The sequence below is a fragment of the Ciconia boyciana genome, chromosome 7, assembly GCF_034638445.1.
Source record: "Ciconia boyciana chromosome 7, ASM3463844v1, whole genome shotgun sequence".
Classification (NCBI taxonomy): Eukaryota; Metazoa; Chordata; class Aves; order Ciconiiformes; family Ciconiidae; genus Ciconia; species Ciconia boyciana.
The window spans coordinates 17,000,704-17,017,259 of NC_132940.1; the positions used below are offsets into that span (position 1 = coordinate 17,000,704).

The window sequence follows — 16,556 nt, forward strand, 5'->3', positions numbered from 1 at the left end:
CCAAGACAATTTCTTTTAAACTCTGAAGTTTTCTAATGCCGTGTCTGAAATTCAGTTGGAGATGACACACTACGACAGTAGTCTGCAGTCTATAGGAAAGTAAAAAATGTCAGACAAGCACGTGGTTAAAACAAGAAGTTAACAGTATACTTTGCATTTTTGGTTCTCCCTGTGCAAATACACAAATTAGATTTCATGCTCAAAAGCACCAGGTACATTCAGACAATTCAGATCCCAATCGCTTCATTACCAGTGTTGCCTTGATTACCCAATATCATTTGCATGACTAGGTGCTAATAAACCCAAAATAAAATGCTGAAACCATGGGGGACACACACTGGAAAGAATAAAACTTCTCTTTTCCACTGATTTTCATAATGTTAGGAGAAGCATTCACAGTAAGAGTCACGCAGTTGTTAGAAGTAGTGACTTCCAGCAAAGTAATTACATAGAAATACCATTTCTGTCTAAATTTTATGACCTAGGTTATAAATAGCAGAGTTAATCTCATAACACCTGGAACTACATCCAACCTGTCAGCAATTTAAAATAGTAACAGTGGTAGGTGTGATTACTTCTCAATTTCACCTGAGCAAGAACAGGTGGAAAAGAAACTGAGGGCTCACACATGCTGTGGAACAGCATGCAAGAGTCCTCCCACCAGTTTCAAGTTAATTGCCAAGGGGGACATCCGTCCTTAGGGCTGTGCATCTTCCTTCCTAACAGACTTCTTGTCTAGCATCCGTAACTGAGGATTTGATTCCATACCTTGTTTGTCATACATATTTTTGTCCATTAGGTTGCATCAACCAATAAACTGTATCAGGTGAAGAGAAGACACTGGGCACTGCTGCCTTACAGCATTCATCTCCTGTCCCAATTTTGAAAACAACCTGAAGAAAGGCAAGGAGCAGTGGCATGGGGAAACTACTAATTCAGCCCTTCAGGATCTCCTCCTTATCTTAATGCTGTGCACAAAGTGATGGCAGAGACAAGTCTTTGGCATGTTGGCTTGAGAGTGCACACACATAGGTAAAGTTTTGTCAAAAGACATGTCCTCATCACTTTGTGTCACTGCACACGATGCATTGGTTTCAGGTAGGAGGGAACATTATACTCATTTTTGCATTTAGATACAATACGTCCTTAGGGAATGACCCGCGTCTCAGGAATCAGGCATTTTCAAGCTCTCATCTCAGCTCTGCTTTCTGAGTGTGACTACATGCTAGGGGCTGCAGGTTCATCCAACCATCCCTAGTCCTAAAGCACTACCATGAGCATCTCCTGTGAGCAAAGGTGCATCTCCTCTACAAAGGCCAAGTTGGAAGCATTGATTTCTCACAGTCCTGTTATTCTTCCCACATTACAATGACTAATGTTCAAACAGGAGCAGCAAAGCAAAAAAGTGACATGTAAAGGTGTTTTTAATTTCCCCTTTCCCACTCACTGCTCACACTCTGCAACAACAGCTATCCCAACACAGAAATATTAACAAAACAGATTAAAATATGCACAGTACCTGACAGCCTCTCTTTTCAATCTCCAGAATGCATTTCTGCATCAAAAGTGGCACCATCAAGCCCGCATTTTCCTTCTCTACAACTTTTCGAGCATCTACCCCAAACATCACAGGCTCCCGATCTGCATCGAGACCATCAAGAGAGTTCTCCCACTGCTCCATGAGCGACAGCTTGACATAGATAAGCCCCCTCGGTTCCAGTTTGACAGCCAGCTGATGTGTCTTTGTCACTCGGAAGAGAGTGGGAAGAGCCACGGTTCCATGACAACACACCCGATTTTTCCGCGGGGTGGGTTCCCAGCTGAACACCACCAGCTTTAAGTGCTGAGCATTTTCAATTTCTATGTTGAATGTGTGGTCCATATCTAGGAATGTTGTCCTACATGTAAGCAGGGCTGTTCTTGCTTTGTTTACTGAGTCAACCTGTATTGCACAAAAGACATCTTTTGAGTCTATTCTTGGTGGTTTTAAGTCTTCAGCACCATAAAAGTGAATGCTCATGAGTCCAGAGATGTACTGAGAGCACTTGGGTTGATCAGAAAAGTTATAGTGTCTGAAAGCATCGATATCTATTTCAGTTTTACCACTGTTACTTGGAAGGCTCTCCTTTCCTTTCCCGCACTTGGTTTCATGCCCATGTTTACCTGATTTAGTTATAAGTTCGGGAGAGTCGCCATCACTGAGGTAACCACCTTTGTTGAATGACTTGGAGCTCCTCGAGCTTTTCTTTTTGTAGGTGTGTTGCGACGACACGCTGCTGTCAAGATGGTAACGACTTATCACATTCCTGCTGGCAGCTGTGGTTGAGTTTCCAGAAGATGGCAAAGACACTGTATGGCTTGTATCCCGGCAGCTACCTTTCAGTAGGGAAGAAGGGTTATCTGAACTAGTATGGCTTGAAGTTCCCTTGACACTCAGTTTCCTGCTCAGCTCTGGCAGCTTTTTCATTTTCATGGAAAGCTTCCTCACAGTCCTGGGAGATTTAATTCTATCAGGGAAAGGCCAGTTGATTGATCCGCTTTTTTTCAGAGGACTGGGACTTGGAGGAGAAACCTCTGTGGAGGGTATATCAGCCCTGTGTGCAAGTACAACTCCAGACCCTTTGGAAGAAAAGAGAAGGAATAATCATTTTCAAACCACTCAGTAACTGCAGTTCACAGCAATGAAAAAATAAATCTTGAACTAGGGGAAAACATGTTGATTTGTCATAACTTGATAAACGCAATTCATTCAGACAACTATCATTCATTCAGTCAGTCAGATGCTCATGAGCATGCAGAAAGCTGTGCTCTGCTGACTCGTTCGGCCAAATTTGGCAGTTCATAGTCAAAAGCCAGATTTGTTCTGCTTTATGGAGATGAAAGGGCAAGAAACGACATATAAACAAACAAGCTATCTCGCCCGCTGCATCCAGCTCGATCCATTTGTGTTGTATCCCCCATACAAGCAGACATGGCTGCATTCCTGGGGCACAGGTGCAACAAAACCAGTCTCAAATGGGAAAACACTGGAATATGGCAAATGCACCCTTGTCTACGAAGCAGTTAGCTACGTAGCCAACACATCAGTGTTGCCCACTCCTCTTAGGTCCAGAGGTAAGACACTCGTCTCTATGAAGAATATGGCTATACTCTTGTGCAAGTGCCTCTATTACCCCAGAGAGCCCTAAATCCCTCCTGTGTAGACGCAGGCAGTGTCTCACACCTTTTCTTCCATTTCTCTCAGCTCCTCCTTTCCCCTGCAGGACGGAGGAGGAGGAACACAACAAGGATTTATTCCTTCCAAAAGCTGCATCCTGCACTGCCTCATTCCTGCCAGCAACTTTCTACCTTTCCTCGCACAACCACCCCATGACAGGGCTTAAAGTTAAAAAGCTCCCAAGTGACATCCTTGTGGGAAATGACCCACCTTTCAAGGTACCAAAAAAAAAAAATCCCAAAATCATAACAGCAGGCACTGATGCTAAAGAGGGAAAATGAAAAAGAAGGACTCCCTCAATTTAGCAGTAAAAGACAACTAATTAAGGAACAGGATCAGACATAAGCCAGTACTGTACACAGTCAGGAACCTGCGGTTCACCTCATGCTCCAATACTCGAGGAAATCCAAATACCAAGTTATAGTTCAAGCTTTTCTCACTTTCACCAGCATGAGGCAGTAACGACTGTAAGAAAGGCAATGAATTTACTCGAGTTAATGAAGCATGCAAGAGGGAAACCGAGGCCAGAATGATAGATACTAATAAAATTACATGAGTACTTTCAATTAGAGTCACTTTTCTATCCCTTGAGAAACCAACAGTGGTTCTTGCTAGCAATAACCACCCCATTCACTCATCACTTTGCAAATTTTAGCAGCTCACAACGACTCATGTAGCCTTGCCTGTGCAGGCTAGGGTACTATGGAGCCCCTAAGCACACTACCCTGTGTAGTGCAATTAGCCTGAGCAGCTCACAGAGACTCACACACATATATCCATCTGTCATCCCCCCTCGCTAGCCAGGGAAAGGGCGAGTCCATTTACAGCATATAAAAAGAAAGAAAGAAGCGTTGTTTTCATGAGATACTCAGCAAATCTTACTCTGCAGAGGTTTCTCTTATGGATTTCTCAAAGGCTTACTGCTTTAATTCTAAACTAATCACTTCAAGTCCAAATCACCATGCAGCTAGTGATTTTTACAAGTCCCCTGTTCATTCAAATCAATTTTCACCATTTAACTATAACTTGCTTTTTATATTTCACTTAGCTTAAACAGTTAAATTGGGCGATCTGGTCTTTGACCAAAGTGATTTGTTGTGGTTTTGGTTTTCCCCCCAAAAAACCCCTACAAAGACTAGTTTAGTCCCAACAGAAGTTTGGCTTTAATAACTTTTGCAGGTAGCTGCTTAAAAGAGTATCTTTATAAAAGAAAGTTTCAGTTATGAAGAATAATGCACAGAACCTGTTTTCCAGAGCAACAGAGGAAAATTCATTTAGCCCTGCATCTCATGGAAGTACTTCCCTTGCAGGGGAAGGGCTATTTCTAGCACGCCTGCTGTGCTTTTCTGGCAAGCAGCTAGTTAGAAATGTGGTGTTCGATAAAAGCGGACAAAGCCTTCCCTTGTACTGCAAATCACAGCACGGTCCCACTGGTGGGCTGGCCTGGAACGCTCTATAGCAATCAGTGCCATACTTCAGCCTGCTAACATTAATCTTCCCTTTCTGTCAAAAGTCTCTGGCACAGGCTTGGAAAAGCAGGCCAGCAAATTAAACTTCCCCCCAGCTCATTAAAACTGAAGAGTCAATCTAACACTCTGACTTTTATGTGTCCAACTTCTGCTGCATTCAGCACCAAACAGTTAACATGAAATATGTGGCTGGAAGAAACTTAACAGTGGAGTATTATGCAGGACAGTATTCCCATCAGCATTGAGCCACATGTTGTTCCACTAAAGCCAGCTATGTGCTGAGGTATGCACGCAATTTTAAAGTGTACATGACACAGCTCTGAACAAGCTGCAAAAGGAGTTGTAGCGCGGTCCGGTAACACTTCACTTCCCAGCCTATCCATCCGATACAGCTTTCTCACAAGGGTGCCAGAGGAACTGAGCTGCGCCTCGTTCCTTTTACCAAGTTACACGGCTGTGCTGCAAACAGGGTCCTGACTGTCCCTGTCCCCACTCACTCCGCCACCACACATCCCATCTTACCAGTTAAACTTGAAAAACATCCTTACAGAAGGATGGTAGGAGGAGATGAACATAAGAGGCACCTGTTGCATAAATGACTACCAAGGCAGCAAGGGGATGGTCAGTTGGATGTGATGCAGCTGACTACATATATGCGTATATATATAATTTTTTAATTTTTTTACAATGAGAACAATCAATCACTGGAACAACCTCCCCAAGGACATGGTAGAGTCCCCATCACTGGAGGTTTTCAAGATGGAACTGAACAGGGTGCTAGGTAATCTCACCTAGGCTCCCTTTCCCACCAAAGGGTGGACCAGACCATCTTCTGAGGTCCTTTCCAACCTGGGCTGTTCTATGATATACTTATGCTTTCCGGAAGCTTTAGCAGTATGAGCAAGACAGAAAAAAAGATAGCTTTTGAAGGACAATGCAATCCAAGTCAAAGTGACTTGACATTGTAAGTGACTGCTCCCATCAGCTATTTGTTCAGCTTGACTAGTAAAGCCACCTTTTACTTTGCTCAGCAATACGGCTGCGTGAAAGGATAAAGCCTTTTCATGACCAAAGAGACAACCAGAGAGACATGAACAGCCCATGGGAATACAAACCCAGACACCCCTCTCCCACCCCACCTGGCCAGCTGTCCACGGGGCAATTGCTACTGTCCCCTTGGTTGAACAGGGGAGCGCTGGCAGACCGTACTCCTACGCAATGCTGCCCCAAGGCAAGAGAGGACTCAAACTATCTCAAGCACTTGCAACACAGCCCCTGCCAGACATAGGCAATGATTTAGCATAGTAAAAATGCTTGTCTGACCCTGCTTAACACTGTTTACACGTGCTTGGACACATATATCACTGTCATACCGACTGCCAGCAGCGCATGCTGTTTTACAGGCATATTTGATTAACCCCAGTCTATGCATAACATTCCTCATTGCTTAAGGTAGGGTTTCTGAGTTATTTTAAAGTTCATCAGAAAACCTGTGATTTATTTTTAGGACGACGAGTTCAGGTGAATGAGTAAGTCAGAAAACTATCAGTTCCTTATTACAGCAAGCTATTGAAATATCAAATGGCTGCTCTCATAGCTAATGGAAATGCTGAGTTCCAACCAAATTAAAACTGATAGGTAATTTAATTTTTCCTACCATTCTCCTGACTTACCTAATAAGTACACTACATCTAACACTGAAAGCACCTCTCTAGTGTTGAAGCTCTAAGCCATTTCATTTTAAAAAGAGGGAAAAAAAAAAATACAGCTTGCACTGAGGGGTTATAACTTTCAAAACCAAAGTCTCCCTTCTGCCTAGATTTTTCATTCTTTTTCTTTTTTTTTTTTTTAATCAACACAATGACTTATTGGGAAAATGTATTAAAAATTAAAAAGTGGCAAGTCAAAACAGAAAAGCACAAATATCTCTAAATTGTTCTTGTAGCAAACGATGGGCAAGTGAAAAAAGGGCTACTGTTTTTCTGTGCTAGATGCCACAAGAAATACTGATCTGGATCCTCAACTGACAGAAACAGGACAGCTCTACTGATGTCAGAGGCTGTGAACTTACTCAGGCACAGGCCCACCACGCTTTTTCATCCTCAGATAGTTCCAGACCTGTTCTGATAGAAAACTTCAGAGTAGAACTGCAAATGCCATTAAGATAAGAATTCATGCTATATGAAATTCAAGCCACTTCAATTAAAATGTAAGGAAAGCATCACCTCTATCCACATCAGCAACTGGGAAAAAAAATCCTTTAAAAAAACTAAAAAGAGCTTTTAATAATTGGGATAGCATGAAATTATTTCTGCGTAACATCTTCACTAAATAAATGGAAGAATCTCCTCTTAACCTGCAAAAAAAAAAAAGTCTTTTTTTACCTCATAAAAATTACTATTTTGACCAATGCAGCATCTGAGTTCCATTCCACATAATGCTTCAGAGTCAAGGAATGGAGAAATTATTAACCGGGTAAAAAAATCTCCAAGAACTCTGTAACAGTAGTTTGTTTTCTTCAAATACTATTCATATAGACATTAATTAAGCTGTGACAAACCCATCAACCCAGGGATCACTTTTAGGGGAGCAAGATATAAAACAAATTGCTTTAAATAGTCCATTAATTAAAACGGGAAGTGATGACAGAGTAACCTCCCGAGGCCGCATGCACGCCCAGAGGTGAGGGGGCTGACCCTGCCTTCTCTGCATCACGGCGGCAACCCTCAGAGCAACCTCGACAGCAGTTACCTCACTGGAGAGAGGAACAAGCAGATATTCTAACAGATCTACAAGGAACTGTAGATCTCTGACCAGACTTAGAGAGTTCAGTATCTACAAACAAGTATGAGCTTGTTGCAGATATTTTAAATGTTAATGATTCCGCAATGCACGTCAACCACAGCTGGCTCAACTCAGACGCTGCCATCACACCAAGGCGCAAGCGGCAGCACCGCGGCTGATGCCAAGCACTGTCCGTCCGGGCTGCTCTCACAAAGATTTCCTCCCCTCACTGTGTCTTTCATGGCATGAAAAGCAGCTTTGCCCCTATTTCCCCAGTCAGAGGATACAGACAGTTAGTCGGTACAAATTAGAAACTGAAAAAGGCAATAGCTGTTTTAAATTAACTGTTTCCACTCCACAGCTGCTACATCCTTTTGCCTCTTTCACCAGCAGGTCTTTATGGCATTGTCACCCCATCAAAGACACATGCATGAATAAGCCGTCAACTTGCAAAAGCCTGTGCACAAACTCCCGAAAAGCCCACCAACAAACTGGCTTCAGCTCTGCAGGAGAAAGAGGGAGCAGAGGGACCCTTCTACCACATACAAACCATTCTGGTATCTCAAACATTACGCAAATATTTCACGTGAATGCTTTTCTGCCTCATGAAACTAAAGCTCCTTGCACTTGGAAAACAGTTAAATCAGAAAGTGTCTTCCATCTGGAAAAAAAATTAAGCAAATAGTATTTGCAATGTGTGGAAGGAAATTGCTAGATAGGATTTGCTGCCCAGTATACTCTACGTATATTGCTGGAAGCTTATTTGCAACATCTAGGCATGCAAGATATTTGCCTGCATTGGCCCCAAAAGATGTGTCTGGAAACCAGAATAGTGGTCAACGTCTAAGTGGAGAAAGAGCACTGTAGTTTTAATGTGATTTAAGCCAAGCTCCAGTTGGCATGTATTGGGGTTAAGTGGGAATATGGTATCAACCTTCACTTCCTAGAACATTGAAAAGAAATCTGTTTACAGTGATTCCTACCAGGATTTTCCATCCAGACAGCTAACACATACATTTTCAGTACCAAAAGCACAGTCCAGATCCTGGCAACCTACAATGCACAAGTCCTACCAGGATGTCTCTGAAGGACAGATATATGTGAGATGATTCCACTGATTAGATGGACGCTAATCCCAACAGTAATCCTCCCCAAAAGCAAAAATATTACAAATTCTTCAGAAGGCACTATTCAGAGCTGCATGATGTAAATCTGTTGCAGAAGCTGACACTATAAAGGGGAGTTTTTCTTCAACATTTTGCAGGTGATACACACCATCTATAAAAACACACAGAGTTTAATCCTAAACAGTTGTAAAGAAAATTTACTTTAACATTTTATATATGCAAAAAACTATATATAGAATTTTTCATATTGCATTTATAACAAAAAATATGCCCGTTTTCCAATCATAACCATTTTGATTGTGCAGGGAGACATCAAATTTAAAACAGCCTCCCGGGTCCTTTCCACTTAAACCCATCTCCCACGGACCTAAGAGCACAAGCTGGCGCTATGTTTCTACATTACTAACTCGGAACCAAGTTATCTTCTTATTCTTACCTTTTGTGTACTTGTTATAAACAAAATACATGAATTATTTTCCCAAGCTCTGCTATAGGGGCATCTTATTTTTAGTCAGTTTCTTTTTAAAAGCCAGCATGGCTAGAATTATTCGCTAAGGAATTACCTGACAAATCCTATTAACAGAATGGCTTTTACTGTAGAAAGTAACCAGATTAACACCAGGAATTAACGGTGTATATTAAGACTATGGGGCAAATTAGCACCTCTACAACTATGATCCATTTTATTGATAACATTTACAGGAAATATCTATTTGCTGCTGTGTTTGGAAAAACTCCCAATAACTGAATTCTATCATTTATCTTTTCTTAATCTTCTGTCTAATAAAGACTCTCTCAAAAAAATAACAGAAAGAAATAACAAAAAAGAAAAAAAATCCACGACTGTTTTCTCTCTACAAAGTTGGAAATCCAACTCAGGCAGCAATGTTTAAAGTTTTAAAGGTAACATTGATTCCATTATCCAAAGAAGAAAACAGCAAATGACAAAATGAACAATTATATATTTTGTTGGCTTTTAGAATGCCCCACTTTTTTCTGTCTATGCTTCTCAAAATTTAATACTTTAGACTCTAATACTAACCAATATGGACATATATAACTCATATCAATAAGAAAGGTAAGCAGACTTTTCCACAAAGCAGTAATTGCTTATTTGTCAGGAGTTATTGCTTAATGTACCCAGCTCTCTAAGAATATAGACATATATTTCATAGCAGTTGTGTAATTCAAACAAGATCCTAACACAAATAAAGTTAAATTGGCCATGTTGCCCTTCATGTAGTAATTTTGTATGGACAGGCTGTCATTTTAAATTTGACTGAAAATAAGTGTAGACACCTTAACTGGATTAAAAAGAAGAACTAAGCCACTTCTCCATAATAAAGCCAATTACTGAGCAGCAGGGATCCACTTCATCATCAATTAATCTATTCAATGTGATCACTATTCAATACATGCAAAAGGAGAGCTGCATTTAAAGTACCTTAATTAACTCAATGCATAACAAACCAATCAGGGGAAATTCATAACACTTTTCTCCTGGTTTCATGAGACACTTTAAATGGGCAATTTTGCTTTCAGAAATAAACATTTCTTCAGTATGAAAACAAATTTTTACTTTTTTCTTCTTACATAAAGGGATTTATTTTTTTAAAAAAGAAATAGTCACCTATATATTGAGAGATTAATGGTCTAAATGGGGATCAAACAGTTTGCAGGACACAGACATGGCTTTCCTAAAGAATCATGCTCACTGACCTCTCCAAAGCACCTAGAGCTCCTACGATGACAAAAATCTACCTAAGAACACGATACCTCATCTGTCTTGCAAGCAAATATAACTGGTCTAACTATTTAATGCAGCTATGAAGTGAGCTATTTCTAAATAAATGCCCGATAACTTTAACACACTTTGCAACTAAAAATACACTTGTATCTGCAGTATTTCCACAAAAAGAACAAAATGTGAGGTCCCAGAAGAGAAGATGAAGTGTTTTTTTCTTCTGCTGTTTACAGCGGTTGCTTTGGTGCCTTTGAAAACAAGCCCTGTTCCCAGAAGCAATCTCCGCACTGGGAATCCAGGCACAGCAGCTCCCGGCACGCAGGGACACGGGGCCAGAAGTCTGCTAGCATGGCAAGGCTGGACGGGGGCAACCTGGACTGGGGGCTCCTCCGGAGGGCAATGCATACCTGGGCTCCGACGCTGGTGTTTCAGGTCCTCTCTGCTGAGCGGGCAGAAATACAGGCTCTTAAATGTCAGTGCAAAGAAAATGTGAACTTTCTCCAAAGAGAGGAACCTGGAATTCCCTGTCTCCTGAACTTTACATTAAGTTTCTAACTCTCAACAGGGTACTAGAGTTAAGGTCAAGATAATATAAGACACATCAGTAATTAAAAATAAAACCTTTTTGGAAAGGGTTGGGGTTTTTTTTCTGCTTACTTTTGTTTGGTGTGGTTTTATTTTTGTTCGTTTTTTTTAATAGACTGGGAAAAATCTTTAATAAGATGCTGAATTCAGACACTAATGGAATTATGGAAATGAGACTGTCAAACACTCAGCTAAAGATAACAAGGAACAAAGAGGCTGGTTTCTGAAAGCGAAAACCACCCCTCTCCAGTCTATTAGATTAGCCTGAGACAGTTAACAAGACAGCAATTACAGAAAGCGATGTGATGAATAGTGTTTATATGGTCTTCCAAAAAGACTTTCTTAAAAATTCCCAGACAGCAAGTTAAAGAAACTTCTGCAGACATTAAGTAGCTTTGAGGCTGGAGTCCAAGGCCAGGGTTAGACACTAGCTAACAGAGGAAACCCAGTGTGTCCTCACATTACCAGGCTTTAGCAAGCTCGCCTTGTAAAACCTTTGTCTTCAGCGAGGTGGGGGCCAAAGAGCACAGAGGACAACACCACCTGGACATGCCATGAGCAAACTGACTGAGAAACCACTGTGCAGCTCTACATTAGTAGGTATCGGTCTCACAATTTGCGTCATTTTTTAATGAACTTGGCATGCATTTCCACCGGAAATTTGTGCGATAAAGATAAAAGGAGGAGAAAGAGAAGAGAAACATAAGAAGGGTTTATTATTCCTCTAAAAGAAAATAGAGGACGTAACACTTCTATGTTGTGTCTTATGAGGAGTGGCTGAGGGAACTGGGGTTGTTTAGCCTGGAGAAAAGGAGGCTGAGGGGAGACCTTATCGCTCTCTACAACCACCTGAAAGGAGGTTGTAGCAAGGTGGGGGTCGGTCCCTTCTCCCAAGTAACAAGCCATAGGACAAGAGGAAATGGCCTCAAGTTGCACCAGGGGAGGTTTAGATTGGATATTAGGAAAAACTTCTTCACTGAAAGGGTTGTCAAGCATTGGAACAGGCTGCCCAGGGAAGTGGTGGAGTCACCATCCCTGGAGGTATTCAAAAGACGTGCAGATGTGGTGCTTGGGGACATGGTTTAGTGGTGGACTTGGCAGTGTTAGGTTAACGGTTGGACTCTATGATCTTAAAGGTCTTTTCCAACCTAAACAATTCTATGATTCTATGTTCCTGAACCCTCTTACCTGTTGAAGGGCACTTAAAGGCAGGATTGTCCTCTACTGCTGGCACGCTGGGAGCCTTGCAGGCAAACCTCTGCCAGTGTTGCTGCAAGGATGCACTGGCATCGGGCTGACTCACGTCGCTGGGCTGAGCCACCTGACTGTCCCCCACGCTCTCCATGGAGTGTGGGGGATTGTCATGAGGACCCGTGGCAGTCCCCGAGTCACCCCCAGGGTGGCGTTTGTACCGAACCGCTGGGAAGCCCACAGCAACTGGGCTATTCACAGCAGAAGAGCGGACCCTCAGCAAGTCAGGCTCATCATCTTCAGGGATCGGGTTGTACCATATTTCTCCTTCATCATCTGCATCATTATCCTCACCGAAGTCCAAAGCAGCGCTCCTTGGCACAGCAGGGCTTGCGGTGCTTGGCAGGGCACACACAGGAGCGCGGCTTCGCGTGGGGCACTCCCGCCCCACCGGTGACGTGGAAGGAGCCCGCGGCACTGCAGGTTCAGGCAGCAGGATGGGAGATTTGGGTACTGGGATAACAGCCCCATGCGCTTCCTTACAGGTGTTTTCTTCTTCCAGAGGAGGAGGTCGGTGCATGCTCTGCTGCAGCCAGCTGCGTTTCTTAGAAACAGTAATGCTGTTCACCTGCGGCCTGTGCTCAGAGACCTCGCTGGACTGGGGGAACTTGGGCTCCTTCCTGCTTCTCGAAGCTATGTAAACATTTTCTATTAAATCTGTTCCCAGAAAGAAAGGCAAAAAGAGAGGGAAAAACAAATGTTTAGAATATCGTTTTGCTTTTGACAGATGAACACATATGCTGTCATATGACATTTGCATTAGACCTCATCTGAAAGGACAAAAGATAAGTTGATGTGATCATGAAATTAGATTTCAGCCTGCCAAAGCAGAATGTGCACATAATTAATAAAGAGTCAAGCTTGTTTGGCTGTATTTTTAACACCATTTAATTTAGATAAATGGCAGTGAGATAGCCCTGCTGAAAGGTCACGCATACTTAGACAGAAATGGCTGCTTTTTGTTCAGCTAAGTTCAGGTACAATCGGTTTGGAAAGTTGCTATGTAGTATTTCCACAGTTTACTTATGCCAATGAAGAAATAGCCCCTGGTTTTACTATAATGTATAGCTTAAATGGCTACAAAAACCCCACACAGATTCACTTCCAGATTTAGATACAAAATAAAGGCGAGGAAGTGTCTTGAACAAAAAAAACTCCAGAAAGGACTGTCCTTACCAGCTTCATCCTATAATTAGCACAGAAACATCCCCTGATTTGTAGGGAATAAAACAAAACACACCATCATGAAAGGAAGGAAGGAGGAAGAAGAAATGCAGAAAAGTTTTTAAATATCTCTACGCAACAAAAATTTCATGCAACACCTAGTCAAATTCCACTAACTGCTCCCAAAACTTGACACAATTTCTTTAAAGCAACGGCCAAACATTTAATTATGCATCGAAAAAGCCACTTGCACTGGAGCCCCTTGTCAGAGCACGTCCAAGCAGCCCAGTTGGCAGCAGTGCCATGCCCCCCGGCAGGCTGCAGGGCACCGCAGCACCGCATCCCGTCCGCCTCCCATCCAGGGAGGTGGGACCACGAAAGGAACGAGCACCGCACCCCCGAGCAAGCACTGACCCCTTCGCTAGGACTGGAAGTAAAGCTGCAAATACATCCGAATTAAAAACGGGGAACAGAGGTCAGATAACCCTCACACTCCTCTGCGGAGGAGGACAACCCAGACAGGGTTTGCTCAGCCACTAAGACTGAACGGGGATAACTCGGTTCTCATGAAACAGACAACTTGTTTTCATGTGAAGCCCTCTGCAATTGGAAATACCTGATGGGAGCACCTATATGATACTGCTTGAAAATTATTCTCAGCAAAAAATTATTTACACACCAATAACGGATGTTAAAATACAGACACCTCTCTGGAGGACTCAAGGAGCAACTCTGTAAATCCAGCTAAGTTTGCTGTAGACAGGGAAACAGGAAAAAGACTGTCACTTGAACACCTGCGCTTCGACCCTCTTTTTAGGTTTGCACATTAATGACAGAAGAGATCCTTGATAAGATCTGAAACACCACCATTTCATTTGATGAAAGATTCATCATTTGGTGATTTTTTTAAAACGTGAGGTTTACTTGTTTAGCTAAACTGCAATATGAACAGTGTTTGTGATTTGAAGAATTAACTTGGTTCAAAGAATCAACAAAATTAACCATGCTCATTTTGAAGCCTGTGCACACCTCCATTGAAGTGCTTTGCTACACCGGGGCCTAAGTCCGTCAATTAACAGAATCTGAGGAAAACGTGAAAGCAGGTCTGAGGACGCAGATCTCTGGCAAAGTTTCAGTGATTTGGCAGCAACCGTATTCCTTCCCCCACCCATAGCCTGGAAATGTAAGCGTGCCATTGTGAAGGTTCCCCTTTACACAATTTCACTACTATTTCAAGTAAGAACTAAACAAAAGGACAGGGAACTAATCTGCAGTGGGCATAGGGCTATGCCTACATTGCCAAGAAGTCAGTTTGGATCGGGGACTTCTTGGGCGGGCATCCTCCTGCTGGTGACGACTATCTCAAAGCCCTCCACTTCTGCATGGACAGCCCAAGGAGCAGTCCCTGCCCCGGTGACATAAACAGATGGAGCATCCAAGAGCCGTATTTCCACAAACAAAAATATCTGCTACTTCCTGCTCCACTGTAGAAATGCAGGCCCTTCCACACTGGTTAAGACAGCCTACAATTCCCCAAACAGCAGGCTCCTAAGAAGTACAGTGTGCCTAAATATACACCCAGAGACACATCTGGCACCGGCCTCAGGCTGCCCTTTGGTCCCAGCGGCAGCAAACGCACAGAGCAAACTCAACTTTGTTTTCAACATCCATCCAGGTATCTCAATAACAAACCATCTGCAAAAGCTTACCACAGAAACGTTAACGATCACGTAGCTCCAGCGTACTCCAATAACCCTTACTGCCTGCAGAGACACACCGCGTCTCACACATACTCAAAACTACCCCTCTCTGCCTCCAAACTAGCCAACATCCTGCCAGAGGTCACTGATCGTAAATGTTCACTGAATCTCATCCAAATGATACACTTAGATGTAAATCTTCCAACTACAGTTTTTACAATTGATAGCAGTATTTGCAAGCACTGCTTCCCCTTTATTCGAACTTGGCCCTGATCCTGAAAGCCCTTATGCCTGTGTTTATTTTAGTAACAAACTGTTTCACATGCAAGTATCCGCACAACCGCTGGTTCAATGTAACACAGCAAGTTTTAAACCTCGTTAGCTGTTACAGTAACGAGCCAGATTTAAGTAAATACAAAGCTTTCAGAGATATACAGGTGAGGCACATACTTTTTGTTCTAGAGCAAAGGTTCATTCAGAAGAATGCTGCCTACTCTCTATTTGTATTTCATATTCTAAATATATTCTATATTAATATTCTAAACATAATATTCTAAATATATATATTAAACCTCCACACATTAGGCCTCCGCACAAACACAGAACAAGACAATGGTTCCTTCCCAAAAGGCTTCAACATGGTGTTGAATTAAAAAAAAAAAAGTCAGGTGCTCCCTTCACCTTCTACTCTATTGACAAAAGATTAAATAAATCACTATTTAAAGTTAAAATATTATGGCAACAACACATGTATCCTCAGAACCAGAGCCTCAATGTTTCAGCTCAACTGAGGTCAAAATTGATATTCTGCCTATTACATTGGCACATAAAATACTTCGACATGATACTGTGCACTGCTTTTCAGACTGTAATGAAGAGGGGAACAGCTTTTTCCAGCCTCTCCATATATGGATCAAAATAATTCATAGTTCTTCTAGTTGTAATAGCAGCTATTTAAACACATTTTCTTTCACTAAGTTTCCTAGTAAAACTATAAGATATAATAATTCTGTATTTAAATGGAAAACAGCAGGACTAAAAATTTATTTGTAAGCTTTCAAGTACACCTTTAAAACAAACAAGCTGCAAAGGAAAGCCAAAGAATGACAGTCATATGATAAGAAAACACGCGGGGACTCACATAAAGTAGTGGTCTAAATTCAAGAACCTCTTATTTTAATGAGGAATTTTTATTGCCAAGAAGAGGAGTAATTATGGATGTGAGGATGCTACCGCTGAGGCTTGATTCAAGACCTAAATTTAGATTCGCTGAAGTGCCTGATCTCTGCTCACAACAAATGTGAAGGTTACACAAGAACTGGAAAAAAGGCAGATGCTTTTCCAAACACGAGTAAATAACTTATTTAATTTTACTGCATGCTGGCAGCTCCATCTAAAACCCTACCGGTTTCAGGGCTCCGTTTTTGTTTACTTACAGCTTAGATAAGCTGGCACCGACCGATGAAAATAAAGTTAGCTTTCAAACGTGGACGATGGGGCTAAAACACTGCATAA

The 16,556-nt window shown here is 42.1% G+C and overlaps 1 protein-coding gene across 2 annotated transcripts in view; it reads right to left on the reverse strand.

The window, feature by feature from the left end:
- SYDE2 (synapse defective Rho GTPase homolog 2) overlaps positions 1 to 16,556 on the reverse strand; it is a 31,883-nt gene that overhangs the window by 14,468 nt on the left and 859 nt on the right. For both annotated transcript variants that reach the window (XM_072867861.1, XM_072867862.1), the window contains exons 2-3: positions 12,115 to 12,834; positions 1,520 to 2,619 (exon numbers count right to left, since the gene is read on the reverse strand). In XM_072867861.1, the coding sequence (XP_072723962.1) occupies positions 1,520 to 2,619; positions 12,115 to 12,834 (1,820 nt within the window). The remainder of the gene's footprint in view (positions 1 to 1,519; positions 2,620 to 12,114; positions 12,835 to 16,556) is intronic.